Source organism: Oryzias latipes, chromosome 5, assembly GCF_053564925.1.
Source record: "Oryzias latipes strain Hd-rR chromosome 5, Olatipes_Hd-rR_3.1".
In the NCBI taxonomy this organism is placed as follows: domain Eukaryota; kingdom Metazoa; phylum Chordata; class Actinopteri; order Beloniformes; family Adrianichthyidae; genus Oryzias; species Oryzias latipes.
Window position 1 is genome coordinate 14,916,786 of NC_136241.1, and position 27,847 is coordinate 14,944,632.

The window sequence follows — 27,847 nt, forward strand, 5'->3', positions numbered from 1 at the left end:
ATCACGGGATTCCTTTAGGAAGTGTTGAACATATTTGAGTTACTCTTTACCTGAAACTCCTACAAAGGCCCAAAGAAAAACAAACAGACAAAGGAAAGCCCATTGTTAAACAGGAAGTTTGTGATGCCACGTATTTCCAGTAAAAAGATCTGCAAAAACGACAAGATCTGAACCTTCATTGTCTTGTTTTTATAAAAGTTTGAGTTGCATTTCTGGTTCAGTTGAGCCTCAGGTTTCTGTGTTAATGTTCTCAAGAGCACATCAAACAAACAAGGATGCAGATGCCTCAGAGATAAAGAGCTGCTTCTTGGGTCTCTGGCAGTTGAAAAATCAGACAGACAAGTGATTTGGTTTACCTATCATTTTCGATTAAATACTAAGTTTCCTGTTTTCTTTTCAAATTATAGGCCGGTTGCAGGAAAGACGGGATTTAGGGACATCTGTGTGAATTATCAATGTATCCTAACTTTCAGGAAATATTTCACTTCCATTCAGGCATTTACTTGGCTCAGAGCCAAAGGACATTTCTGCTTCAACAATCAATTCAGGCTTAAATTTGATGCGATACATGAGCCGTTTCAGTTCCCTCACATTTGGCTGAGAGGTCATCCGATAGATAGAGGTCCTTCAGTCATGAGAAACACTTAGAACTTTCTTCACACACAGACAAACCATGTTGATGGAAATATCTTGGGTGCTTCTAAAAAAACCAAGTGAAACATCTCAACATAAATTCATTTTATTTAGAGGAAAGAAAATAAAAGCTTGAATTGCCAGAACACATCACACATCTAGATGTTTTAATCTGTCTTTATGCCGTCAAACAGATTTTTTAAATAACAAATTTGGTGATAAATTATGAACAATGTTTCCTATCTTATGGTAAAAATATTTTTAAAGAAATGTTGGTGAAAATGTATAATTTGCTTCTTCATAAACAGTAAATATTTCTTGTTTTCTGAAGAGTGAAATCAGCTTTGCTGCTTCTTTCTCCCACTACTGCTTCAACACTTTTAGCTCTCTTTAGCTCTCTAACCATCATCCCAGCATCAGGTCCTAAGCTGCCTGTGGCTGGAGACACACAAGTGAGCGGAGGGAGGGAAAAAAACAAAACAGCCTGATCCTCTGAGGGAGCTTGTAGGAAATGTTTGTAACATGTAAACACAAAGAAACTGGGGACTGAAGAGGAAAGCTGGAAACCAGCCAACAGGGATGGCATTAAAGGTCAGCTGGGTAAAAAAATTCACAAATGTAAAAGAAATTATAAACCATCCAGCTAAGGGTTTCTTTAACAAGTCAAACAGGTGTATTTCTGCATTGAGCACTTGCTTGTTAGAAGTGATAAGGAGTGTGGGTGACCCAGTTGGACATTTGGTCTTTAGAGCGTTTGGCAGAGCTGTGGGTGGTGAACAGAGATTTAAAAGCTTCAGACTTCTCCTCCAAGTCCTGGATGGATCTTTTGGTGGCAGAGCTTGTTGAGGACTTGGAGCTCTTAGAGGAGCTGGAGGATCCAGAAGGTCCAGCCACAGCTGGGTGGTAAAAAAAAAAGACAAACTATAAGGTCAAAAAAGATAATAAGCCCAGAGAGATTAAAACAAGTAAAAATATAGCAATTTTAATCAACATTTTTTGAATGAGCATTTATTTTGGAATTAGCTCAGACAAGATAGATTCGTTTGAAAAAACATTATGGAGCTCTGTCCAAACTTTAACAAGGTACAGACTAACACTCAGTAATGTCTACTAAATGTTAAAAACTGTGACTAGACCTTCATGAAACCTTAAGGATGTTTTTATGATATGGGTTTAGGTCATTTATAATCTCACTGAGGTTTATGCATAATCCTGAGCTGCTTCCTGTCTGCAACCCAAAAGAGTCCTCTCACACAGCTAACCCTCTCTGCTGCAGCTGCTGCACTCTTGTTTGCATAATCTTTGCATTTGTGAGCGTCTATGAATCAATTTTAAGTTTCAACAAAAAAACAAAAGTGCACCATTTTGGCATTTGTTCATGCACTGTGCTGTTGTTTTCATTGTTCTATTAAATTAGTTAAACTGCAGAAAAAAAGCTAATTGATATTTTCCTTGTGCTCCTCTGTGAGAGTCAGAGTCCAGAGCAAACATTTGAAGAGAATAATTCCTGTTTATGAGGAAGAAAGAAATTAAGAGATTTTATATAAAATAGTATCAGAATATTTAACAGTTTTCGATGGAACCCAAGTGTGTTCATCCTACCTGACTGGCTGCTTCCATCACCATTTAGCATGGAGCTCCTCCCAGCTGTATCGGCTGGTGGAGGTTTTGCAGCTCCTGCGCAGAAGAATTAGGAATCGGTTCATTATGACCAAAGCACTGCGACTGATGACACGATCAAGCTCTTTCTGCCTCTCAATAAAGACTGTTCGGAGTGTTCTGTAAGTGATCTCCATTTTCATGAAATCAATGAAATCAGTTATCAGGCATTTTATGATGAGATATATTTTCAACTTTTGCCAGTTACGTAGTCCTCACTCAAAGGAAAGTGTGGACTTGTCGTTATTAAGAAGCTTTTATGTGAAAACAGGAGACGGGGGACATTTTTAACACGTTTCTTAGAGTCTAAAGTAAAGGTTAAAAAAGTGAAATCTTACAATTGTTTCTCAGCTGTGAGCTCGCCTGTGACGGGGTTCTTCTTAGCAGTGAATAAATTAATCACTCTAAAATAGGATGACCAAGCCAGCAGACTCCAACTTTCAAAATGGGATTGTATTGATCCCAAAACAACAATCAAAGAAAGAATACAAAGTTTCTGGGAAAGCCTGTTGCCACCACTGCAACCAAGACTGCTCTCTCAACTGGGAAATGTTCACCCATTATAAAGGCTTATGCCCTCACACAGGCAAATTAACAAAACAATTCCTTAAAACAAGTTCCTGGGGTATCCTTACACATAACTCCAAAAAAAGAAAACAAATAGTAACAGTTGAAATACAGAACTAAGTTTGAAACAAAATCAATCAGACAGACAGGGGAAAAAAGAGAAAAAAAATTATTCTGACATGAGAAGTCACTTCCTGTTTCCTGTAGATATGCATGCTGATGTGTACAATGCTCTGGTTTGGCTGTTTGTGCACAAAAACGTAGAAGGTGAGTAAGATTCTATTTAAAACCAAGTGTGCACCCTTAGAACTAAACAAGATATGATGTGTGAGTGATTTCTTTGTCTGGGTGAGTGCATGTGTTCGGTGAAACTACAAACTGCTGCTGGGCTGGGAGAAAAGAAACACAAAACAAACAATGTAGGCTGGTGTTTACAGTATGCGCTGTCCTGCAACCTGTGAAGCTACTTCACCACATCTCCACTCATCGTTTATAAAATATATGTAAATATATACCTAAAGCTATTATATATGTATCAAATACATGTATTCATTAAGCAATGCATGAGAAATGGTATTGTTTCCTACTTGTGAGAACAGTGTTAACTCCTCAACAGGGTGTTGGATTACTGCTGCAATCATTGATAATTATTGCTCTCTCGCATGTCACAGCTTTGTATTACGGAAATATATGAGAGGAGAGAAAAAAAAAGGGGGAAACCTTTCAACTTCTCAGCAGTGAGCTCCCTACTCATTGTTTCTACATATTTATACATAAGAAAAAAAAAAGAAGTGGTTGCAACCAACTCCTCTAAATACTGTGCAAGAGAATGGTTGAAAAAAAAAGTCAACAGCTAAAAAAAAGTAACTCTCAACTTTGGACAAGAATTACGGAGAAAGCCTTCCCTCATTTCCCATCATCCCTTTGTTTACACTTTCTCTCACCAGCCTACAGTCCCTCACAATCCCAACCTAACATTACCAGTGAAATAAAATTAGCGATCAATATTGGAGCTATCCAGCCGTACAGTTTTGAGCCAGATGCCAACTCAGACGAGGAAAACAAAGACGCACATGGATTTAGTCGTCTTAAGTTTAATTTTCTTGTATATGTCCCCCATCATAAGGAAAATGCTACAAGAACATGTTAAAAACGCTATTTTCATTGGAGTGAATTGTGTTAAACTAAACACTATTTAATTTCCAGCACAACAATCAAACACTAAGCTGTATTGGTAAATATTATATAACAGTATTCAGATAACTTTATGTGTTCTCTCACTTTTGAGCACTGACAATATTTTTAATTTGAATGAAAAGTTTAAATAGGATCATATTCAAATCCTTATCCAAATGAAGAGGCAAGTTTTGCACCATTCTGTTAGCTTAATAGTTTTGTTTATGTAAAGTCTAAAGCATAAATCACTTCCATGACTTTAACAAACCTTTTGATGCTGCAGGTGTGGATTCACTTTCAGCTGCTTTGGTCTTCTTTGATTTCTAAAAATGCAATAATTAGACATCAATAGGACTACACCTTAAGTTTTACTATGTATTTTTAAGTCAACTTTAGCAATTTAGTTCTTCATTTGTGATAATATGACCTTGGTCTTGGCTTTGGCTCGCCTCTCTTCCATCTTCTCCCTCTGCTTCTCCACCTCTTCCTTTGTGCCATTGAGCACAATGATGTTGTCATCTTCAAAAGGATCTCCACACTAAAATACAAACAGAAAATTCTTACAAAAAAACTATAAACATTGACTGCACCCCCATTATTTATTATTAAGTGTAAATGTTTTTCAGATTCAAAGCATATTTAAAAGAAACAAAATATTTTGTTATACAATATAAAATATAAAAATTGACGCTCCGTTTATTGAATTATAGATATCTACAAAATATTAAAAAAAATAAAATAAAATAAAAAAAGTATGCTAAGAGAAAAAACTTTAAGCCAACTCCACTGTGGTGGACTTGGTAAATACCATAATTTCTGGACTATAGAGCGCACATTGTTATCAGCCGCACCCATTACATTTTTAAAGGATAAAACATTTTGTACATGCATAATGCTGCACCTGTCTATAAGCCGCATGTGCCCACATTGAAACATGTGTTGTAGAATGAGAATGTGTGTGTGTTGCAACCATGCGCCACGTGTGTAAGAAAGAGGGAAGAGCGTGTGAAGCGGAGGAGGGAGGGAGCGCTCCCACTCACTCTTGCGCTGCTCAGCTCCTTCCTCTTACACACGCAGCGCTGACACGCATACTCATTCTACAACACCTATGTAGTTAGTTCCTTAGTTAGTAGTCAGTTGTTACTGTTATTTGTTATTAAAGAATAGTGTGTTGTAATCATTACTTGTATCGGTATTCATTTGCCCCGCGGCTGCCGGGGGATTTTGTGTTGGGGGGGGGGGGGGGGGGGGGGTGCACCTCAACTCCTGCTGCTTCATCACCGCGATGATCAAGAATCCCTCACTGTCACAGCTCTATTCCAAACAGTGTCTGTGACGCGTCAGTAACACGGCAGCAATATGGTAGTAACAGCACTACCATAGCACTATCAGCACTAGCTGGTTAAAAAAAAATACCAGTAAAAGTCACTGAGAGCAGCAGTAACTTATAGGCGAACGCCTCCTGTGCACTGAAACTATGGAAGTCTTCCTCCTCAGTGTCGGATTGGAATAGCGTCACATATTTTTCCCCACACACTATCTCAGTGTCTCCTTCATTGTCGCTGTCAGAGTCACTCTGAGGTAAATTCTCTATTTTGTCGGGACACGACTGGAAACACAAATCCACGTGATTGTTTGACGGTTTCTAAGGACTGAGCGACATTCTGCTTTGAAAAGTTCGCACACCGCCCCAAAGCCGCTGTGTGAGCTCGAAGTCCGAGCTCTGCTCGGACACACGGTTCTCCTGCGTCCGGCAGCCGCTAACCCAGAGCGGCGGGACGGATCGCAGTCCGAATTCTCCCACATGTAACAAAACAACAAAATGCACATGTAACAAAGCATCTTCCTCCCTCCCCTCAAACACAAAGTTATTAATCCAGCTGCTCTGCTCAGAGACACAGTTCGTTCGGTCCACCGGCACCTGAGCCAGTACCGTGCAGGGTCTAGACGTCACAGGGCACGAAGCGCTCCTCCCCGGCACCCCTCGTGAGGGGTGTAAGATAGGGAAGAGGCGAAGAGCCAGCGGGGTGAGAGCGGAGCGGGGCTTCTCACCGGGCCTCCGGAGAGGATCTGGGCGGTCCTGTTTGAGCTCCAAAGCTTTCACTGTAGCACCGTACCGTCTATGCATGACGTTAAACCACAGCAGAAGTGACACACGATCAGAATGAACCGTTTACATGAACAACCATCGGATCAACAATTGGCATAACCCACCTATCTCGATTGGAAAGAAATTTTGAACCGAATGAGTCTGATCGGGGCAGAGTATTCCGAACAGCGTTTTTACATGATGCAATTTTCTTCCGATCAGGCGTTCTTTCCGATTACTTTTGTCCATGTAAACGCAGCTAATAAATAAGCCGCAGGGTTGAAAGCGTGCGACAAAAGTAGCGGCTTATAATCCGGAAATTACGGTATAAAAAAATATACATAAAAATTATAAAAATAATAAAAAATGTCCTTTGTCCTTTTTGTGGCCCTGGGAAGTGTGCACAAACATATCTTAAACAAACAGAGTCCATGCGCTTTACTTTGTTTACCAGAGGAACCTGCGTTTTTATTGTTAGCATTTGTTTTTAATGACCATAATTCTCATGAAGAACAAAGATTTTCCTTTTAACCTGACATTCATCTGTCCCAGGGTAACATGACAAGCACTGTCTGTAAGCCCCTGCATCCCATTTAAATTCAAATCTGACATGAATTCTACAATTCCAAATGGTATCTGCCCCTTTCCTTTAGCAAAAGTGACAGACTGAATTTTTAATAGTGAAAATAGTGATTTTTAACAGCATTTGCTGTAGGTAAGTCCTTTGTCAGATTTTTTTCCAGTCTTTTTATGGGGTTTGTTGCATTTCAAAGTGGCAGCCACATCCAAAATGTTCACTTCAGCTAATAACTTTTAACTGGACACTTTATCTTTTGTCTTCCACTTTAGTTACTACTTCCTCGAAGTATGAAATGCCTTCACCAGAATCAATTTTCCTCTTTTCTTGAGAAGTTGTTAAAGCCTGTCAGTGATAATGGATTTTATGAACATCATTATCAGGCTTTGTCTACCGAAAGTTACACCACAGGCCGATTTTAAACATTTTATTTTACATGAAAAAAAAAAACAATCTTGCTTTATAATGGGACATTTTCTGAAGGTGGTCAGAAACAGGCATGTGGATAAGTACACCATTTTTAATGTTGTGTTAAAAAGGCCATGCTGCTGCTAAGACTCTGGTGAAAATGAATGGCTGTTGTATGTCAGAAATGAAATCTACTATTAGGGTTGGGCGATGTCCCTTAAATTGTCCGTTGACGATGTTTGCTGTCAACCATCGGGATGGACGATTATATCGTCGGGGGGGGGGGCTGTTTTTAATATTTCGGTCTTATATAATTGCTATTCGTTATTTTACTTTATTACTTTATTTATTTTATTTCCCAACAAATGACTCATTCGTGATTATCCAGTATAAACTGAGGGAAGTGACTTTAACAAAAAAGGTAACAAACAAACTAGAAAAGAAATGGTCTGCTCCCGCACTTAACTAGTCAAGTGGACCGGCGGGGCGCAGACTTACAGCTTTGTGTTTGAGTGGAAGGGGGGGGGGGGGGGGGGGGGTGCTTTATTACATGAGTGGTATGTGGGAGATTTAGAACTGCGATCCGTTCCGCAGCTCTAGGGGAACGGGCTACCGAACTCAGAACCGGGTCTAAAAGTGTGTGTCTGACCAGAGGATCGTGAGCACACACACAGCGCTTTGGGGCGGTGTAAGCTTCAAAGTAGAAATGTTGCTCAGTCCTTAGAAATCGTTCAAACAATCACGTTGATTTGTGTTTCGAGTCGTGTCCCGACTAAATAAAGGCTGATGTTATTCCCACATGTTTATATGCAGCCAAGATGCAGATTGCAGCACCACCCAGCGCTAATGTTGTTAGCCCGTGTTAGCATACTGCTAATTCTGGCTTCTTTCCGGCTCCGTTTTTCAACAGAAAAAGCAATGACCACACGGATTAAAAATAAAACGATGAGCGAACAGGCGTTTCATAATAATCGAACATTATTAAAAGCACGTTTAGAAGATCGTCTTGTATATTACCGAGCTGACATATCAATGTATAAAGCCGCTCGGCAACATTTTGTATTGAATTGTTACATTCAATAAAGTTTGAGGAAAAAATAGCCGCTCTGCGGAACTGATATCCGCTTCCGGTTTTTCAAACCCTACTGCGCATGTGCGAATGATTTATTCCGACCGAAAGTGTGACCCATGTGAACGTTTGTTATATTCTGAAAACATTTTTCTGGAACCATGTACACGGTTGGATTCTAATCCGACCATTGATCTGATCAAGATATTTTTTCACATGTAACCGCGTCTTATGGTGTCGACTCGCAGCGTGGCGGGGGCGTGGCATCACGATGGTGTCTCTCCATCGGGATGTCAGTCACCCATCACGATGGACGATGGTATCGTCCATCGGCACAACCCTATCTACTATATACATAAAAGAAGGAAAATGTCACAGTTTTCCAACTACAACTTTCAAAACAGACAGCAAAATGTAATAACTAAAAAATTAAGGGTGTAACGATTCATTTTAACAATGATTCGATTCATATCAGAATTTGTGGTTGATGATACGATTCATAGTGGATATTAGTCCATTTTGAAAAATCCAATTCACTGACTAAAATAGATCCGGGACATCTTTAGCCAAAACTTCAACCAGTGTGACTCAGAGATAAATACTAAAATAGATTAAAACAGGACATTATTAGAACATTCTACCACAGTGTAATGATGGCTTGAATATTCTTTACTGCCATCACATGTATGCTGTTGGATGTGATGCACTTGTTTTTTTTTACAATACAGTAAAATAAACCTACCGCCCTCAAACCAAACGGTATTTTCTAATTTAGAAACATTTTTATAATGCTATAGGTCGATAGGATAAACAACTTGCCTCAGACAATTCAATACGGTTGGATCGTAGGAATATAAACTGAGTCATTGATTAAGTTGATCAACAACACCCCTACTAAAAAGACTATTTCAGGCTATTTTTTGCCATGACATGACTTGGAACAATTTTTTTTTAGTTAAACTCTCACAATGAAATTCACATTTGCTAAACGGAATTTGTCAAAAACTGAAGGCTAACAAATTCTTTCTTGATCATTTTACAGAGATTGTGATCCAAGTATTGTCAAAACCAGAGAAGCACTGGAGAGCTTAGGGTGAAAGTAAGTATTCACAAATGTACAATTTCTATCTAAAACCAGAAAACTTCAAGCGAGATGACAGCCTCCCAAAAAGGAAAACACACCCATAACAGAAATATTAAACACAAGCAACCGGCAGGGGATCCATTGTTTGGTTATAATGCGGGCTCAGTCGGGTTTGAACTCCAGCCATGTGCTGTGTTCAACAGAAGAGGGATAATCTCAGAAGCTGACCAGGCAGCAAAAAAAAAACAAAAAAAAAAAAACGGTGCGTGCAGCTCTAGGGTCAGTTACTGCCATTACCAAATGACACACAGACTTTTACTTAGCCAAACACCTAATCATCAAATTAGTGAATAAGTCAACCAGAATCCTGCAGCAGCTGGTGAGGGGACAGACATGGAGGATGTTCAGTGGAGCGACATTACAGACACTTGGACTGCAATGAAGAGCTGCTGTTCAGCTAAATTCAGAGAAGAAAAGAAGAGACAATTCTGGTAAAAAAAAATGTCTGGGGTAAATCAATGGAAATCAAGAGGATAAAAAAAAAGATGCAAGCAACATTAGGCAGGAAAATGGACGTGGGAGGAGAGTGGATAAAAAAATGATAGGAAGTGTGTGCACGATGTGCGAGTATGTTCTTGCATCAGGTGTGGCGTGTGTGATTGGGTGTTACTGTTGGTAACCAGGCAGGGATGGACCTTGTCTCGTGGGGATGTGGGGGGAGCGGCTTAATCAGCTATGAGTACGACCAGAGAATAACACAGACACTGACAGAATCTTGAGCTAAGGGAACTCTGCCTCGCTGCCAGGACGAACAAAACAAGCCTGGCCAACAAATTTAGCTCGAATACTGTCAACACTGCTGCTCAAGCCGCCAGTGGGAATCCTTTTTGTTCCTCCCAGGACTTCACATGGATTGTAGGAACTTAAAGAGGACTTCAGAAAATGATCCAAAGAAACGCTTAAATGAGAAGTTTTACTTCTTTTTCAAACAGAATTGCAGACTGAACTGCCTCGAAGGTAAATAGATCACCGTTTTAATTTTGTATATACTATTTACATATGTAAGTCTTTAACATGGTCATACGCCTTTGCTTTCATCTCCTGGTTCAATGAGAGACATTGATGCTATTCTAGATTATGCACTTGGGTTGTAGACTCAGACTCGTCAGAGTTTGTCAGGAAAGAGGTCTTCTTTAAAAACAAACATAAGTGGAGACATTTTTAAGTAGATCACAAGTGAAATTAATAACATTAGTTCTAGTCTAAACAGGCTTAAATGAGGAAGTATAATGTACACAGCATGAGGAAAAATACTAATATTTGGCTTAAAAACTACAGGAGAAAAATGAAACGGCATGGGAACAAAAATACTTTTTGCTGCTTTATTTTTACACTGTGTACATTATATCCTCTATTTTTATAATGCGATTGAAAAATAGAGGAACTTTGTATCAACGTTCTCTAGTGCTTTTATGACATAATACATAGTGTAAGCCAAACTTATACAAGCATAGCACACTTTTACAAAAAAAAAGATACATTGGGAATTTTATGTATAAAAATAGGACAGACGGTAAAAAGAAAAATCAAGATCCACAACAAAACTAAGACTGAACTAACAAAACAATAATCTTACCAAAACACAGCATCAAAGTCCATTTATGCAGTGCAATGTAAATGATTAACATAAAAAAGCGGAAGGAAATCGGTTTCCTAAACACAATAAAATTAGAGTAGAAAGCAAAAACATAAAAAAATTAAATAGTAAAGCTTAATAAAGAAAAAAAGGAACCATCACCAAAATAAGTAAACACAGAATTCCTGGAATTATCAGGACAGAATTTAGCAAGAAAAACACAAAACTGCACCATGACGATTACTGATGGAGCAACATGTGTGTACATGATGTGATACTTCAATTCCAATACTAGTAATCTCAATGGTTGCACACAAGCACTTATATACTGAAAATGGAATAAACATCTCTCAAGCATAAGAACAGATGAATATTAAACTCCCAGAAATATTTGCTGTTAGTCAAGCTTTACTTAACAGCATAAGTAAAATATATTGTTCAGTTTTTTAAAATTTAATTGATTTAGCCTACATTTAACCATGGAAGTCCCATTGAAAGTATAAAACCTCGTGTTTAATGGGAGTCCTGGCCAAGCGGTAGCAGATACAAATCACTTACTGCTGATAAAGATGTGGCTGCCACATGTTTACTGAAGTGCAATACAAGAGATTGATGTTCCAAAAATACAAGCACATTTTGTGAAATATAAATCCTTAGAAATTAGTCTACATATTTTGAAATATCCAATTTTATAGAATGCGCTGATTTAGAATCCTGGTTGATAACAGATTCTCATAGTAAAATCTGCCAAAATGTATATAGGCAGAATTAGATTTCTTTCTAAAAACTAAAAATGAAAGTACATGGAAATTGAATATGACCAACATTAACTCAAGATACTTGTATTATTATAATACTTACACAATTACACAGTTTGAAAGCGTACCGGTACTACTTCTCCTTCTCCCTTAACTAAACTTAAACGGTTAGTTAAACAGTATAGAGAAAAAAACACTGCAGGGAGGATATACGAGTAATTTTACTACAACAATTGCAAACAGGGAAAAAAAATTGTTTCTAAATTCCGTCGTAGATCAATGGGTCAGCGCATATCTGCTCAATTACAACACCAGGCTTTAGTATATTTATATTTACTGCTGTTGGGTAGTGGCTCTGCAACATCAACCACGAAACATTTAGTGGATTTATGATTCACACAGATACTATTTTTTTGCCTAAAAAGATCTGATTAGACAAACAACCAAGAAATCCCAAATATGTTAAAACTAAGAAGGACATTGTTAAAATGAGAGATGAACCTATTTATAATTGAACATTGTGTTGCTCCATCTATACAGGGCAGTTAAAGAACAAGATAGAAACCCTAATAATATCATATTTCTATAGAAAAAAATGAAGGCACATGTCTAGAGGACTTGTTTGGCTATTAAAGATTTAGATTTTTTTTAGCTATAAAGTTCATTTTGAAGAAGACATTTTGGCTGAAATGTTAACACATTAGCTTTTGTTATTTGAATCTGCATTTTCAGTGTAACCAGCTTAAACTCTCCTAACTGACAACAGCTGTGTCTTACTTCCCAGTGCGATTTGTGCTGCGTGTAAACAGCAAAGACAGGAGCATCTTCCTTTACAAGGAATCCATGCATTACTCTGCATTTTGATTATAGAACAAACAATTCATCTACATCACGAAACTACTACTACAGGAAAAAACTTAACTGACAGGAACTATCCCAGATAAGAGTTTTTGTGAACTAGATTTCATAGCTTAAGCTACTAAAATTGGTTTCATCAATCAGACATAGCCTACATATTGAACTCCTTTTAGTATTCCTAAAGGGTCTGAAAGAACTTTGCAAATAACTGAACCAAATCTCTTTTTCACAGGAGCTCTTTCTGAGGCGGTGCTGGAGTATTACGGACAGACAGGACTATTATGTACCAGCTTGAAGGAAAAAAATGCAGCTTCTTGCTTTGCCTAGGAATAAGCATAATTATAGTTTCATTTATCTATTTCAAAACTAGAATCCCAACTGACCTAAAGCACCTGCAGAGTTCTGACTGCAGAAACTTTTCCAATGAATGTAGGCCCATTCTGCCCGGCCTAGAAACAGCTGCACAATGGTATCGGCGCGACTGCCAGGTACGTTTCTGATTCTAAATTTGTGTTTTTAATTTGTTAAATTAAATGAAAAGAAACATTTTGATCCAATCTTTGATGTAACTACTAATACCCTGGAGATGAATGAACTCATGCTTTAGCCATAAGATTTCAGGATAACGCACGCTGAATGCATTGGCAACAAGACCAATCAAATCATTTTGCAGAAATGTAAACTTAAACACTGGTTTAAATTCGTTTAATGATTAACTCTTTTGAAAGAATGGAAAGCTCTCAGAAGCTCAGTGAATTCCAGTGTGGAACTGTCATAAGATGCCACCTTTTCGACAAATCCAATCATGACATTTCCTCACTCCTAAATGTTCTACACTCAACTGTCAGCAATATCATAAGAAAATGGAAGAGTTTGGGAACCACAGCAACTCAGCCACCAAGTGGTAGACGACATAAACTGACGGAGAGGGGTCAGCGGATGTTGAAGCGTATAGTGCAACAGAGCTCCAAATTTCATGTGACCTTCAGATTAGCCCAAGTACAGTACGCAGAGAGCTGAATGGAATGGGTTTCCATGGCCGAGCAGCTGCATCCAAGCCACATGTCACCAAGCGTCGGATGCAGTGGTGTAAAGCATGCCGCCACTGGACTCTAGAGCAGTGGAGACACATTCTCAGGAGTGATGAATCACTCTTTTCCATCTGGTAATCTGGTGGATAGGTCTGGGTTAGGAGGTTGCCAGGAGAACGGCACATTTGGGACAGCATTGGTCCAAGTATAAAATTTGGTGCAGGAGGAATTATGGTGTGGGGTTATTTTCAGGACTTGATCTTGGCCCCTTAGTTCCAGTGAAAGGAACTCTGAATGCTTCAGGATACCAAAACATTTTGTACAATTCCATGCTCCCAACCTTGTGGGAAGAGTTTGAAACAGGGTCCTTCCAACATGATTGTGCACCAGTGCACAAAGCAAGGTCCATAAAGACATGAATGACAGAGTCTGGTGTGGATTAACTTGACTGGTCTGCACAGAGTCCTGACCTGAATTAGGATGAATTGGAGTGGAGACTTAGGCTATGTTCACACTGCAGGGCTTAATGCTCAATTCGGATTTTTTGAAAAAATCCGAATTTTTTGCAAGACCGTTCACATTTCCAAGTAAATCCGAACTTTTGTGGTCTCCAGTGTGACCGTGAGACGACCCAAAACTGACCCGCATGCGCAGAAGAGTACTCAACGGTGAACGACGTCACTCGTTTTTTGCGGAGCCAATGTGAACAATGTATGTCAACAACAGTGTTGTCAACAGTGGAGCTCTTTTTGCAATATTAAATTTATTTTTACGAAGGAGCAGCGCAATTACAATCTTCTCATTTTAAGAAGGCAATGGAGTCGGGATCGTCTGTACACACTGTAGTAGAATGAGGATGTGTATGTGTTTGGGCTGCGCGCCGTAGAGACAGGAGAAGAGCGCGTGCAGCGGTGGAGAATGGGGGAGGGCAGTGTGGGCGCGCTTTCATGTTGTGTGTTACGGAGGAAGGAGAACGGTAATAGAAGAAGGTTTCCCCCAGAATAAATGCTATTGATTCTTTATTAACCCGCTCTGGAGAATCCTCGAGAATCTAAGGGTCAGAACAGGGAGGAGACGGAGGATCCGCCTTGGGTCCCACGCGCTTCTGATCACGGTCGGAAAGGGGAGAAAGAAAAAAAAGTCATCGCGGGAAAGGTTCAACACCACGCTCGGCCATTTAGCTGGAAATTTTTTCAAAAACCGCCCGGTTGCGATAAGAGCCATCCAGTTTGGCCTGAATAGAGCGATCGACCCAAATATTAGTCCAATCGGGGACATCGCTTCCCTTCCACTGACTGGTCTCAGCAGCATCGTCCGCCATGGTTGTTGTTTATGTTTTCATTCCCGCCTACTTCAACGCAAAATAATGACGTTTGTTTCGTATCGATCACATATGGTTCGGAATCAAGCCGCCTGGCCGGTCAGACGGCGGTCGCAATTGAAAAGATAGGATACGTTTCGGAATCAGGACGGCATACCCAAGTGGCCTGGGTCGCAATTGAAAAGATCGGATCTGTGTCGTTCAGACTGTCATGAAAAGATCGGAATTGGGTTGCATAGGGGCAAAAATATCGGAAACCGGTCGTTTCCGCCTGCAGTGTGAACGTAGCCTTAAAGCCAGACCTTCTCCAACAACATCAGTGTGTGACCTCACCAATCCACTTGTAGAAGAATGGTCCAAAATTCCTTTAAATACAAACCTCAACCTTATGAACAGCCTTTCCAGAAGAGTTGAAGCTGTAGTCGCTGCAAAAGGTGGGCCGACATCATACTGAACTCTATGGGTTAGGAATGGGATAGCACCTCAGTTTATATGCAAGTCAAGGCAGGTGAGCGAATAGTTTTGGTGATATTGATTATGATGGAAGACAATCATCTTGTGGCTGGTATGTTTAAAATCCTAAAAGCAAATGTTGATTAGGCCTTAGTCACAACGCCCTTATGGGTGGATACGGGCGATTGATCAAGCACAGGAAAAATAAAAAGTGATGCAAAATAATGTTTTAATGACATCGGGATTCACATATTCTGTTTTTGTCAACAGGTGGTAAACCACATCCTAAAAGACAATCAGCCGTGTGTAGAATTAATCAGAGACTTGCACTTTATTACTAGACCCCTGAGTCAAGAAGAAGAGGACTATCCCTTAGCTTTCATTATGACTATTCACAAAGATCTGGAGATGTTTGTGCGTACACTACGAGCCATTTACATGCCCCAAAATGTGTACTGCATTCATATTGATGCTAAGGCTCCATTGGAGTACAAGAAAGTCGTGAGGGGGTTAGTCGGCTGTTTTGAAAATATATTCTTGTCCAGTCAAAGTGAAACAGTGACCTATGGTGGCTATTCTCGCCTGCAAGCTGACTTAAACTGCATGAAAGATCTAATCAGGTCGAACGTAGGCTGGAAGAAGGTTGTGAATTTGTGTGGACAGGATTTCCCCATTAAGAGCAACCTGGAACTTGTTCAGTACATGCAGAGCAAAGAGTGGAGGGACAAAAACCTTACACCTGGGGTCAAACAGCCAGCGCACATCAGATCCAGGACAGAATTCCAGCATCAGGAGATTGTAGGATCCCACGTCATTCAAAAAGGAGAGAAGAAGGAACCTCCACCAGATAATCTGCAAATTTATTTTGGAACAGCATACTATGCTTTAACAAGGGCGTTTGTAGACTTTGTTTTGAAAAGCCCGATAGCCCTCAACCTCTTGAAGTGGTCCAAAGACGCCTACAGTCCAGACGAGCATTACTGGGTGACACTTAATCATCTCAAAGGTAAGATTTGGACAATACAACATCCTACTACTGATTTTGAATTATTGTACCAAGCATGAATTGTAATCTTTTTCATCTTTAACTAACTAACTCATTTAACTAACTTTACATAATGATAAAATTATGAAACCCTAGAGGAGCATTTATGAGGGATTGTATGACTCTTTGACACCACCTGTCCTATGACTCAACGCCATTCTAGGGACAATTAGCAATACTCCCGGCATATTTGCATCAAATAAAGTATAATAGAAATGCCTGCACAATACCATAGAACATAGAATTTTGGGACTTCTGTAATCTTAATGAACTAAAAACATGAAATGATTTCATGCCATGTGTTAGACAAGTGACATTTATGAGGCAAGTGATTCAGATACACCTTAGTGACATAATTATTAGAAATCTGTACTTTCTGTTTACGTAAAGAAGCTCCAGGCAGCCGTGTTGATGGCGGTTGGGAAGGAGACATCCGAGCAATAAAGTGGAAAGATCAAGAAGGAACAAATCACCAAGGTTGCAAAGGTAAAGCATATAAGATCTCCCAATAACTAGTTAATGAGTAACAACTGAATTATAAAGACTAGATTGTTTTAGAAATGTTTTACATGGTAGTAATATCCCATAACAAAATTTTTCCAGTCCTTTATCTGTTTGACCGGAAAGACTTCATTCATATGTTTTTTTTAATTATGCAGTACTGTTTTTTATCATCATGAAGTCCAATTATTTACAAAACTTGCATGCAACACAAACTTCCATCCATCCATATTTTTAACCCGCTATATCCCTTTTGGTGTAATGGGGTTGCCAAAGTCAGTTAACTGTTGGGCAAAGGCAGGGTACACCCCGGAAAGGTTGCCAGTCTGTCGCAGTGCAACACTAACTTTTTCTATTTATTTAAGAGCAAACAGACAAATAAAAGCAAACAAAACCATTGTGCACAGATTTGAGTCATAAAATATAAAGCCTAAAATCCAGGTTAACAGCTGTCTCTATTTTCAAGGACACTACGTTAGAGACATCTGTGTTTACGGAATGGGGGACATCGAGTGGATCATCAACAACAACAACATGTTTGCCAATAAGTTTGAAAGTAATGCCTATCCTGAGGCCTTGGACTGTTTGGAACAGTGGCATAGGAGCAAAGTGCTCAACCAGGCAAAGATTCCAGTTCAACCATCGTGGGTTCTGGCGATAACAGAGAAATTAAGCACCAGCGATGACTTCAACAGCACTACAGTGACATGAAATGTCTGCGAATATAAGCAAGTCATTACAGATCATTTTTCCTCTCTATAAAACATATAACATGTTTTAATGTGAACAGAAAACAGTCACTGCACTTTTACATGCTGTAAATGTTGTGATCCTGTGGGTATGCTGTCATCCAGTGCCTGAGCCACACCTGCACCTCATCTTGGTCTCGCACCTGGTCCTCATCTGCTCCTCGTCAGCCACTCTACTTAAACCTCACATGGACCTCCAGCCGACGCCAGAATATTGTTCACCTCTGATCCTGCCTGTCAGCCCTCCTGCTTGCCAGCCTTCCTGCCCGCCTGCAAAACTGCCAGCCCGCCATCCTCACTCTGTTCAAAATAAAACTGGTTACCCGGACAGCCTTGTCCGCATTTGGATTCCACCTTCTACCCACCTGCCATAACAGTAAATGTGGACTACATATACTTCAAAGATGTTTTTAAATGCCTGTACTTATTGTTATATACACTGACCAAAAATATAAACGCAACACTTTTGTTATTACTCCCATTTTTTATGGTATGAACTCAAAGATGTGAAACATTTTCCACATACACAAAATAACCAGTTCTCTGAAATATTGTTCACAAATCTGTCTAAATCTGTGATAGTGAGCACTTCTCCTTTGCCAAGACAATCCATCCCACCTCGCAGGTGTGCCATATCAAGATGCTGATTAGACAGCATGATTATGTGTCTTTGTGCCTTTGGTACGGTGGCCCAGAAGGGTCACAACACAACACATTAACTTTACCCACAACACATTAACATTACCCACTACACATTAACTTTACACACAACACATTAACTTAACACACAACACATTAACTTTACACACAACACATTAACTTTACACACAACGCATTAACTTTACACACAACACATTAACTCACAACACAACACATTAACTCACAACACAACACATTAACTCACAACACAACACATTAACTCACAACACAACACAATAACTCACAACACAACACATTAACTCACAACACAATAACTCACAACACAACACAATAACTCACAACACATTAACTCACAACACAACACATTAACTCACAACGGAAGTAAAGCTGCAATGGAAGTGCTTTTATTCTGAAATTAACGTCACAGTGAGCTGTGGAGGGAGCATGTTTCTTCTACAAGAGAAGCTACACAATGTTAACGCACACTCCTCCGTGCTGCACTCACACCCCCTCTCTGTCGCTGCACGTGCTCCGCTCCTCTCCCTTCTCCAGCCCCCTCCTCTCCAACTCACTGGGTCCCCAACACCCCCCACCCACACACCCTCCCAGTCCCTGCACCTGCTCCTCTCCTTTCTTCGGCTCCCTCTTCCTCTTCCTCTCACACACGCACGCGGTCCCCAACACTTGACACGACAAATGTGGAGAGATCGCACTGTCAGGCTTTAATGAACACAATTTCTAAGAGGCGGGGCGTTGCACTCCCCCAACAACAGGTTAGATGACAGAGCCCGGTCCATTAAGCTCTGCCGTTCACGGAGCTTCAGTAGAACTCCAAAAGCCACACGGCCTAACGTAGGCCGCTATTATATATTCATGAGTGGGAAAAAACCCGCTGAACCGACCTTAAAACCGCCCAAATTATGCATTTTTGACCGCAAATTTACACCCAAAACCGCCCAATCTGGCAACGCTGCTGCTAGCTTCTCTTGTAGAAAATCATGCTCCCTCCACAGCTCACTGTGACGTTACTTTCTGTTAGGCAGTTAGCCCCTCAGCCCAGTGGAAATTTCAGAATAAAAGCACTTCCATTGCAGCTTTACTTCGGTTGTGAGGTAATGTGTTGTGTTGTGAGTTAATGTGTTGTGAGTTATTGTGTTGTGTTGTGAGTTAATGTGTTGTGTTGTGAGTTATTATGTTGTGTTGTGAGTTAATGTGTTGTGAGGTAATGTGTTGTGTTGTGAGTTAATGTGTTGTGTTGTGAGTTAATGTGTTGTGTTGTGAGTTAATTTGTGTGTTGTGAGTTAATGTGTTGTGTTGTGAGTTAATGTGTTGTGTGTAAATTTAATGTGTTGTGTGTAAAGTTAATGTGTTGTGTGTAAAGTTAATGTGTTGTGTGTAAAGTTAATGCGTTGTGTGTAAAGTTAATGTGTTGTGTTGTGACCCTTCTGGGCCACCGTACTTTGGAGACAGCTTACGGTGGACAAATGGACATTCAATTCCCTAGCAACAGCTCTGGTGGACATTCCTGCTATCAGCATGCCAATTGCACGCTCCCTCAAAACTTGCGACATCTGTGGCATTGTGCTGTGTGATACAACTGAAGATTTAAGAGTGGTCTTTTCTTGTGGCCAGTCTAAGGCACACCTTTCCAATAGTCATGCTGTCTAATCAGCATCTTGATATGGCACACCTGCGAGGTGGGATGGATTGTCTTGGTAAAGGAGAAGTGCTCAGTATCACAGATTTAGACAGATTTGTGAACAATATTTCAGAGAACTGGTTATTTTGTGTATGTGGAAAATGTTTCACATCTTTGAGTTCATACCATAAAAATGGGAGCAATAACAAAAGTGTTGCGTTAATATTTTTGGTCAGTGTATATACTACTAAGATGTTTACATACTACGGAATAAAGTAAAATTTAAATAGTTATTTTAAATGTGATGTCCAGTTAAGGCACGCCAATACCTTCATGTCTGTAGAGTTTAGTGTGTCGAAAATAGGGCTGCACGATACGAGGAAAACTTGCGATTTGTGATATTACCGTAATTTCTGGGCTATAGAGCGCACCTGATTATGAGCCGCACCCATTACAATTTTAAAGGATAAAACATTTTGTACATACATAAGGCTGCACCTGTCTATAAGCCGCATGTGCCCACATTGAAACATGTGTTGTAGAATGAGGATGTGTATGTGCTGAAACCGCGCCCTGCGTGTGTAGGAAAGAGGGTAGAGCACGTCCAGCGCAAGAGGGAGCGCTCACTCTTGCGCTGGTTGAGCTCCTTCCTCCAAAACACTTGTGCGCGCTCTACACACGCAGCACTGACACATATACTTATTCTACAACACCTATATAGTTAGTTCATTAGTTAGTGGTTAGTTGTAACTGTTATTTGTTAATAAAGAATAGTGCGTTGTAATTATTACTTGCACCGGTATTCATGTGCGTCGCGGCCGCCGGGGTTTTTTGTGTTGGGGGGGACCGCGACACCCCAACTCCTGTTGATTCATTTCGCGATGATCAATAATCCCACACTGTCACAGCTCTATTCCAAACAGTGCCTGTGACGTGGCAGTAACACGGCAGCAATATGGTAGTAACTGCACTAACAGGGCTGGTTAAAAAAAACATACCAGTAAAAGTCACTGAGAGCAGCAGTAACTTATAGGCGCATGCCTCCTGTGCACTGAAACCATGAAAGTCTTCCTACTCAGTGTCGGATTGGAATAGCGTCAGATATTCTTCGCCACACACTATCTCTGTCAGGAATTTACATTAAACTTCCGTCTTGCTAGACACATACACTGTATTCCCCCTGTCTCACTCTTACCCTTTCCTGCTTGAGCGCCCCTAGCCATTAGAAAAAATGCATTAAAAAAAAGAAAAAAATGCATAAATTATCCGCATCATTGAATAAGCCGCAGGGTTGAAAGAGTGTGACAAAAGGAGCGGTTTATAATCTGGAAATTACGGTAATGATCAATATTGTGATGACAATATAGTTTGCACTACATGGATATGGAGTAATATTTATGCCACCGCACACAAAACCTTCTAAGTTGCAAATAAAAATATTAAATGTTTGCTTTCAATTTTGAGTTTGGCTTTTTAAATTTTTATTTTCACTTTCAAAAACTTTTTTTTTTTAGCTTTCAAAAGATATTTTTGTGGTTGCAAAGCAAAATATCTTGTCTTATCTCGCTTTTTTCCTATCTTTGACTCACATAAGTTTCAGTTAGCGTGACAAAGATTGGTCCAGATTCTAAACAATCAAATCGCCATATTTATCCAACATGGTGTCTGCTACCTAGGCTCAGAAGCCGATTGAGCTCTTTTTACCCTTGATTTTGTCTCTTTGGTTAAAATCTTTTTATTATAATCATTTTAACAATATTTCATACTTTCTTTCTTTTTTTCTTTTTTAGCATTGATTTTTTTTTTTTTTACCGTAGTCAGATTTGTGAATTTATGGCTGAGGATCTGGGGCAAAGGCCTCTGTCCACACTGATGTTATTCAATGCTTTAGTCTTCACTTTTGGTGACAGATGAGTTCTGGGAACCTGTTCCACCTACATCAATGAGATGTGGGAATGTACATATGCATTACAAATGTGTCTGCTCACTTATGAATAAACATCACACAGCCAAAGACTTAGTCACAGCTGCCCTCACAGGGGAATATGGACTGTCTGCGGTTAAAATGAGCAATCCTGTAAGAGATACGCAAAATATCAAATCCATGGACCATTCGGTGAGAATGTAGAGCCAAAATGTTCATGCACTTTTTTTGGTTTCAATTTTTATGACGTCCCTTAAGGTGGCACCACAAGCCTCAAAGTAACTACGAGAAACACCTGAGCTTCCAATAAGACTTCCAAGAAAATAAGTCACCGCTCCTCTCTACAATCCTCCTACAACGAATCTGGACAACCCAAAAATCTGTGGGACCCCGTACGGGTCAACCCTTCCATACGGGTGCATGTGACGCTCCATGTGAGTGGTAACGTACCAGGCAGCTGTGGTCAGACGCCACATTCTGGTTGACATTTAAATTTTAGCAATCCATAAACATTATTTTCTGTGGTAAAGATGGAAAATTTGGATCGGGCTGGGCCTTGGAATAAATGGATTCCCATTACATCTTTTCCTCCTCAGACTTTTTCTTTAAGCTGCAGTTCTTCGTTTTTGTTCAGGGTTATATTGGTGGGTCTGGGTGGGTGAAGGGAGGAATCTGGTGAGGGAGGGGTGCTAATTTTGTGTGAGTGATCTGTGTGTTTTGTTTTAACTAATTTTTGTATTTTATGGCTATTTTATTTGCTTTCATGTAAAGCGCTTTGTGTTTTCAGTTGGAATGAAAGACGCTATACAAATAAATAAAGTTTGGTTTTGAGTTTGAAAAGGAGAAGAGACAGGATCCATGAAACTGTCTTAAAGACCCACTTCAAGGAAAAGTGTATTTTTGGTGTTTTTAACATTGTTCTCATAAATGGAGGAGGTAATAAAAAAATTTGGCTTCAAATTACAATTCTGTGCATTTTTTTATCGTGGTGAATCAGAAGCAGACAAAAAATAATACTGAACAAAAACTTATAGATGAGACAGAGAAATTACACTGAGCCACAAGCTCCCTGCTCAGCTCCATTCTGATGCATCCGCGTCCAGACAACTAGATCTATGTAAATTAGGCCTGCACAATATACCGCAAATTTATCGTTATCGCAATATCCAGCTCTGCAATATGCATATCGCAAAAGACGGAAAATATCGCAATAAATCGCAAACCCAAAATGTGTTAAAACAATCTTCTAGCAGCTTGAAGCATTTAACGAATCAAATAAATCCCTTTATGCTTTGACCAATCAGATGGACGCCTTCCCATTGTTGACCAATCAGATGGAGGCCTATTATGTTAACCCTGGTCCTGAAGAGCCTCAACCCTGCCTGTTTTCCAGCTCTCCTTAACCAGCTTGCTGTTGATTGGCTGACTCAAGTGATTTCACATCCTGATTGACTGAACACACCTGATTTTGGTTATCATTATCGATAAATCTAGGGAGAATTGGAAAACAGACAAGGTTGAGGCTCTTGAGGACCAGGGTTAGCCACCCTGACGTTTGTCCCCCATGTCGATGAGGGTCATTTGGAGTATAATTTTTAAACTGTTGCAATGAAATGGGAATGATGTTTTTGTTTATTTTTCTATTTGTTTATTTACCGCAAATTTATCGTTATCGCAATATTGATCACTAATATCGCATATCGCAAGTTTACCTCATATCGTGCAGCCCTAATGTACATCTTCATTTTCCTTGTCTGAGCTGGTATAGGCTCTAAAGTGTACGGCTGGATTGCTCCAGTATGGTCATCATTTTTGTTGCACCAATGATGTTAGGTTGGGGTTGTGAGGGACTGACTGTAAGCTAGTAAGAGAGAGAGTATAAACAGATGGATCATGGGAAGGAGGTGGGCTTACTCTGTGCCAACAGTCCCGCCCACAACTCAAGAGACGAATTTCTAATGAACTGCTGCTGCTGCTCTGCAAAAACTATTTCATAAGAAATGACACAGGTTTTTGATTTAGGTGAAACACTGCATATTCAAAACTAAAAGACCACTGGCAACGCCTTTAAAATAGATCAAAGATGATCAGAGTGGGACTTTAAAATATTTAAGTGACATTAACCCCAAAGCCAGCTGAGTACATCCCAATGATTTTAATCTAGTACTATAAACAACTATTAAAAGCAACTACATACACATTCTTATCAGTCTTTACTTGTTTTTATTACAAATCTAAAGATCAAAGTTAAAACTGGAATCTTTGATCAGTCTAACAACAGCAGGGAGGACTGGAAAAACCTTTCTATGATGAATTTTGGTGGAAATTCTAGAGTCCATTTAACAACAATTAATATTGTATATAAAGATCACAAACTTTGAAGCTTGTATAGCCAGCAGTAAGAAATCTAAATATAAAGTCAATGCTAGCAAAAGTCTCTCTGGTTTTAGGTTCTATTCAAAACACAATAAAAATGTAAAAAAAAAAAACCCACAACAGGGTTTGTCTGCAACATTTTTTAATAGAAGGGACACTTAATCATCCACTGCCTAAAACCTTAAAATAGCCTGTGCATGGGAAATCACAACCACAGCCTTGATGCTGCTTATAACAGAGGAGAGCCCAAAATAATCTGAAGCTTCTTCTCATTTCAGAATAAACTAGAAGGAAAACAGAGATAAGCCAAGCTAGAGACAGTAAAACCTAAGTAATACCACAGAACTGAGCATATAGGTGATTACAATCTGATGTTTATATTGAAGTAGTGCTTCCCACAGAATAACACAATCATTTTTAAGGACACAGTGGCCCTATCATCTCAAGTTTACTTTCCTCAGCCTCGTCGAACCTGTTTGGACAAACAGTTCAACAGTTTGGAGTAACAATAGAAACCTTTTTTTCAAGTCTTTACTGGTTTATCTTTGATGTTTAAAATATATCTATAGTTGCTTAACAATAAAGTTTATAATGTTAAGTTTCCCAAATATACTAGATATTTTTAGAAAATTAAAGAAAACTGCCATGTTTAGGTATTTTTATTCTATGGGAAAAATAAAACACACTGTGGGATACTGTTTTAGACAATAAATGTGATTTTTCTGAAATCCACTTGGGCATCGAGTATTGTGTCACATTTTTTTTTAAATAAAAACATAAAGGAGGCCAAATGCACTACAATAGAAGCCTAGCATGATTCTTTGAAATTGGACATACCGGTAGTTACTAAGAAATACCCCAGAGGAAGGAGCTTTGTAGAAGGACTTACCTTGTGACAGATTTCTGTCTTGACCTCCTTCAGGGCTCTTTCTGAAAACACACAGCCACAGGTCTGCAGGTAACAGAACCTACAATTTTAGGACAAAAATGTTTTAGAAAAATTCTTCAAAGTAAGTTCACTGATTCATAAAGCCACCAGTCATTGTCAAAGGTAACTAAAAAATAAAATAAAATAAAAAAAAACTAGCCATGGTTCTAGAAGTGGTTCCTTGCATTTCACTCTTTCAAATGTTTAAATTTTACCTCAACAATTCAAGACAAACAGAGCAGCTTAAACTGGCAGGGTTCAACTAAAAATGTGTCCTCCGAAGATTGAGCGTAACCCCTGACAACAACCCTCCTTAGAAGTGTCAGATGCTGGTGTCAATAGCAGGAAGACTAGAGAATTATAGTTCCAACAACACAGTGTTGAGACATTTACTAGGTCACCTTTATTATGAAAACCTTTATGAACAATTTAAAACTGATAATAAAACAGAAGTGTGTTATGGTGATCAAACAAAATAGCATTTCAATGACGGTATTACAAGCGCTTGTGAATGTGTTTAGAAACCAAAAAGAATTTAAATTAAAACTAAAAAGAATACACCAATAAATTCAAAAATGATAAAGCATTTTTTGCAAATCATTAAAAGTCTGAGAATACAATAAGAAACTTTAAAGAGGAAATTGCAACAATTACTTTGGATATAATGTTGTATAATGCTGTTTAGGTTCAATACCCTTTACTTAACATTGCTTACCTGTGTTTTCCATTCATTTCCAAACCAACGACGGGACAAATGAACATGCCACGATGGATGTCCTCATATATGTCTCCTTTTGCATTTCTTCTCTCCCCCTCCCATTCAGGATTATCGGTCAGGTTGAGCTCCTTTATATCCTGCAAATAAAGATTGGTTTATCAATGTACAGTACTTCCTGTTTAGAAAAAAAGAAAACAATGAACAGATTACTAGACAGTTTCAAGGCCCCTAAACCACCATGTCAATGTACAAATCACTGACACTAATATTGAAGTCATTTCAGTGCGAGTGGTGTGGCGCTTTCTGAAACAATCTTAACATAAATCTACGAGCATCAGCACTTCAAACATAAAGACGTTGGTTGGCAAACAAAGTAAAATAAAGCATGATTAACATTTACCTCAAAAGACCTGAGCTCTAGTTAGATATGCCTTTTTCATTTCTCTTTGACAGTTAAGCAGAATTAACTACTGTGGTGATATAACCCAAATTGTGAAGTCCATGCATGCGGACGCCAGGTCTTCAGAGGTTAAAAGAGAGGTGGGCAATGTTCTGATATTCGTAAAGACCTAGTAAAAAGTCACTTACCTTAGTCCCACGGATATGTGCTACAGCGTCAGCATTGGGTCTCTCAGCAGATTTATCCAGAAGATATTCAATAACTACATCCTTGTTATAAAGCCTGAGAGACAATACAGACAAAAGTGTTAAGAGTAGAATGTCTTTGTAAAAGTTATATTTAAAATTATAATTTTATCTTAAATACTTGTACATGTGTTTGTAAAAGAAGTTAGCAAAAAATAAAAAATAAAAGTCAAAAGCATTATTTACATTAATGAATTGATTTTGGATTATATACAGTATTTTTGATCTTTTACACAAGGTAAATATTAAGCTTATTTAGAAAATAGACTTTAATATCCTACAAGTGTGGTGCTATAATTGAGTACAAACACCAGAAGTTCAATTGAATGTATTTGTGAAGCTAAAATTGGCTCTAAACCACCATTTTAAATATTTTTTTAACCAAACCAAAGACGACATTTCAAATCTAATGGGCAAAGAAACTGTCAAAAAATGTCAAATTGATATTAATAATGAACATCAAATTTAAATTTGCCAGATTTAGACACATTTCCATCTGCAGTCCCCTGGCAGGTTGATGTTATTAAAAAAATGTTATAAAACTGACCTGTAGAAGAAACTTAGAAAATTAGAGGTAAAAGACAACATACAAAATTCAAATAGAAATAAAGTATAAAACTAAACAAAATATAACATTTTAAAATCAGTTTCTGTTTAGTAATACCAATTTCTGACTCCTTTTATAGCAGGATTTAACAGGTCTAAGAATAGATTACCCGACAAATGACCAAATACTAGCGACACAGTGATTTATATAGGATCGAATCATTCTATGTAGATTTACCTGCCAAGCTCGCAAGACACAATGGGGCGTCTGAGTCTCTCCTGACTCAATGCACAGAATTTCCACTTAGCAAGTAGTTCAGCATTTTTATCCACCTAAAAATCAGCGTGGACAAAACAACATATTATGAACATAAATGATAATTTTCTATAAGTAAAAAAAATGTATATAGTAAAACAGGCTATTCATTAGAAACGAGAACACGCTAAAGGGTGAGGTACCCCACTGACTTTAAGGTAAACGCTTAAAAAATGATTTACTGGGTGACTTTTAGATAACAACAGACATTAGCATGTTGTCGTCGTTGACTCCTTCCTTAGCCTCTCTAACGCTGAATATTTTAACAGGAGAAGAAAAAATGCCCTACCTTTTCAACCTTCTTGGGACCTTTCACTAACTCGTGTCTTTTGGGAATCGTTCCACCATCGCATCCCATTTTTGAAACTTATTTTAAGATTAAGTCAATCGGTTAGCTTGCAGGCTTACGCAGACCAACACATACAGGAAGTGATCGAGCTGTAAACAAACAGATCTGTGAACACTTGCTAAATTCGCGTTT

The 27,847-nt window shown here is 39.0% G+C and overlaps 2 protein-coding genes across 2 annotated transcripts; one reads left to right on the forward strand and one right to left on the reverse strand.

The window, feature by feature from the left end:
- Positions 1–723: 723 nt before the first annotated feature.
- Positions 724–27,847, reverse strand: rtf2 (replication termination factor 2). The gene is made up of 9 exons (XM_023954922.2): positions 27,656–27,847; positions 27,289–27,383; positions 26,448–26,541; positions 25,857–25,996; positions 25,103–25,181; positions 4,463–4,573; positions 4,304–4,358; positions 2,236–2,310; positions 724–1,529 (listed from the first exon to the last, which is right to left on the reverse strand). The coding sequence occupies exons 1-9, from the start codon at positions 27,722–27,724 to the stop codon at positions 1,333–1,335; spliced, it is 915 nt and encodes a 304-aa protein (XP_023810690.1). The 5' UTR covers positions 27,725–27,847; the 3' UTR covers positions 724–1,332.
- Positions 10,026–22,418, forward strand: gcnt7 (glucosaminyl (N-acetyl) transferase family member 7). The gene is made up of 6 exons (XM_078947178.1): positions 10,026–10,279; positions 12,747–13,002; positions 15,590–16,325; positions 16,755–16,850; positions 17,332–17,593; positions 17,720–22,418. The coding sequence occupies exons 2-5, from the start codon at positions 12,796–12,798 to the stop codon at positions 17,574–17,576; spliced, it is 1,284 nt and encodes a 427-aa protein (XP_078803304.1). The 5' UTR covers positions 10,026–10,279; positions 12,747–12,795; the 3' UTR covers positions 17,577–17,593; positions 17,720–22,418.

Bases quoted from the DNA above. Each gene is read 5' to 3' on its own strand.
- gcnt7 (XM_078947178.1), top strand. From the start codon at position 12,796: ATGTACCAGCTTGAAGGAAAAAAATGCAGCTTCTTGCTTTGCCTAGGA. The intron at 13,003-15,589 runs GTACGTTTCTGA...TTTTGTCAACAG, and splicing joins GGTATCGGCGCGACTGCCAG to GTGGTAAACCACATCCTAAA. The intron at 16,851-17,331 runs GTAAAGCATATA...TCTATTTTCAAG, and splicing joins AAATCACCAAGGTTGCAAAG to GACACTACGTTAGAGACATC.
- rtf2 (XM_023954922.2), bottom strand. From the start codon at position 27,724: ATGGGATGCGATGGTGGAACGATTCCCAAAAGACACGAGTTAGTGAAA. The intron at 25,182-25,856 runs GTAAGCAATGTT...CTAAAATTGTAG, and splicing joins GAAATGAATGGAAAACACAG to GTTCTGTTACCTGCAGACCT. The intron at 4,574-25,102 runs GTAAGTCCTTCT...TTTGTATTTTAG, and splicing joins AGACAGAAATCTGTCACAAG to TGTGGAGATCCTTTTGAAGA.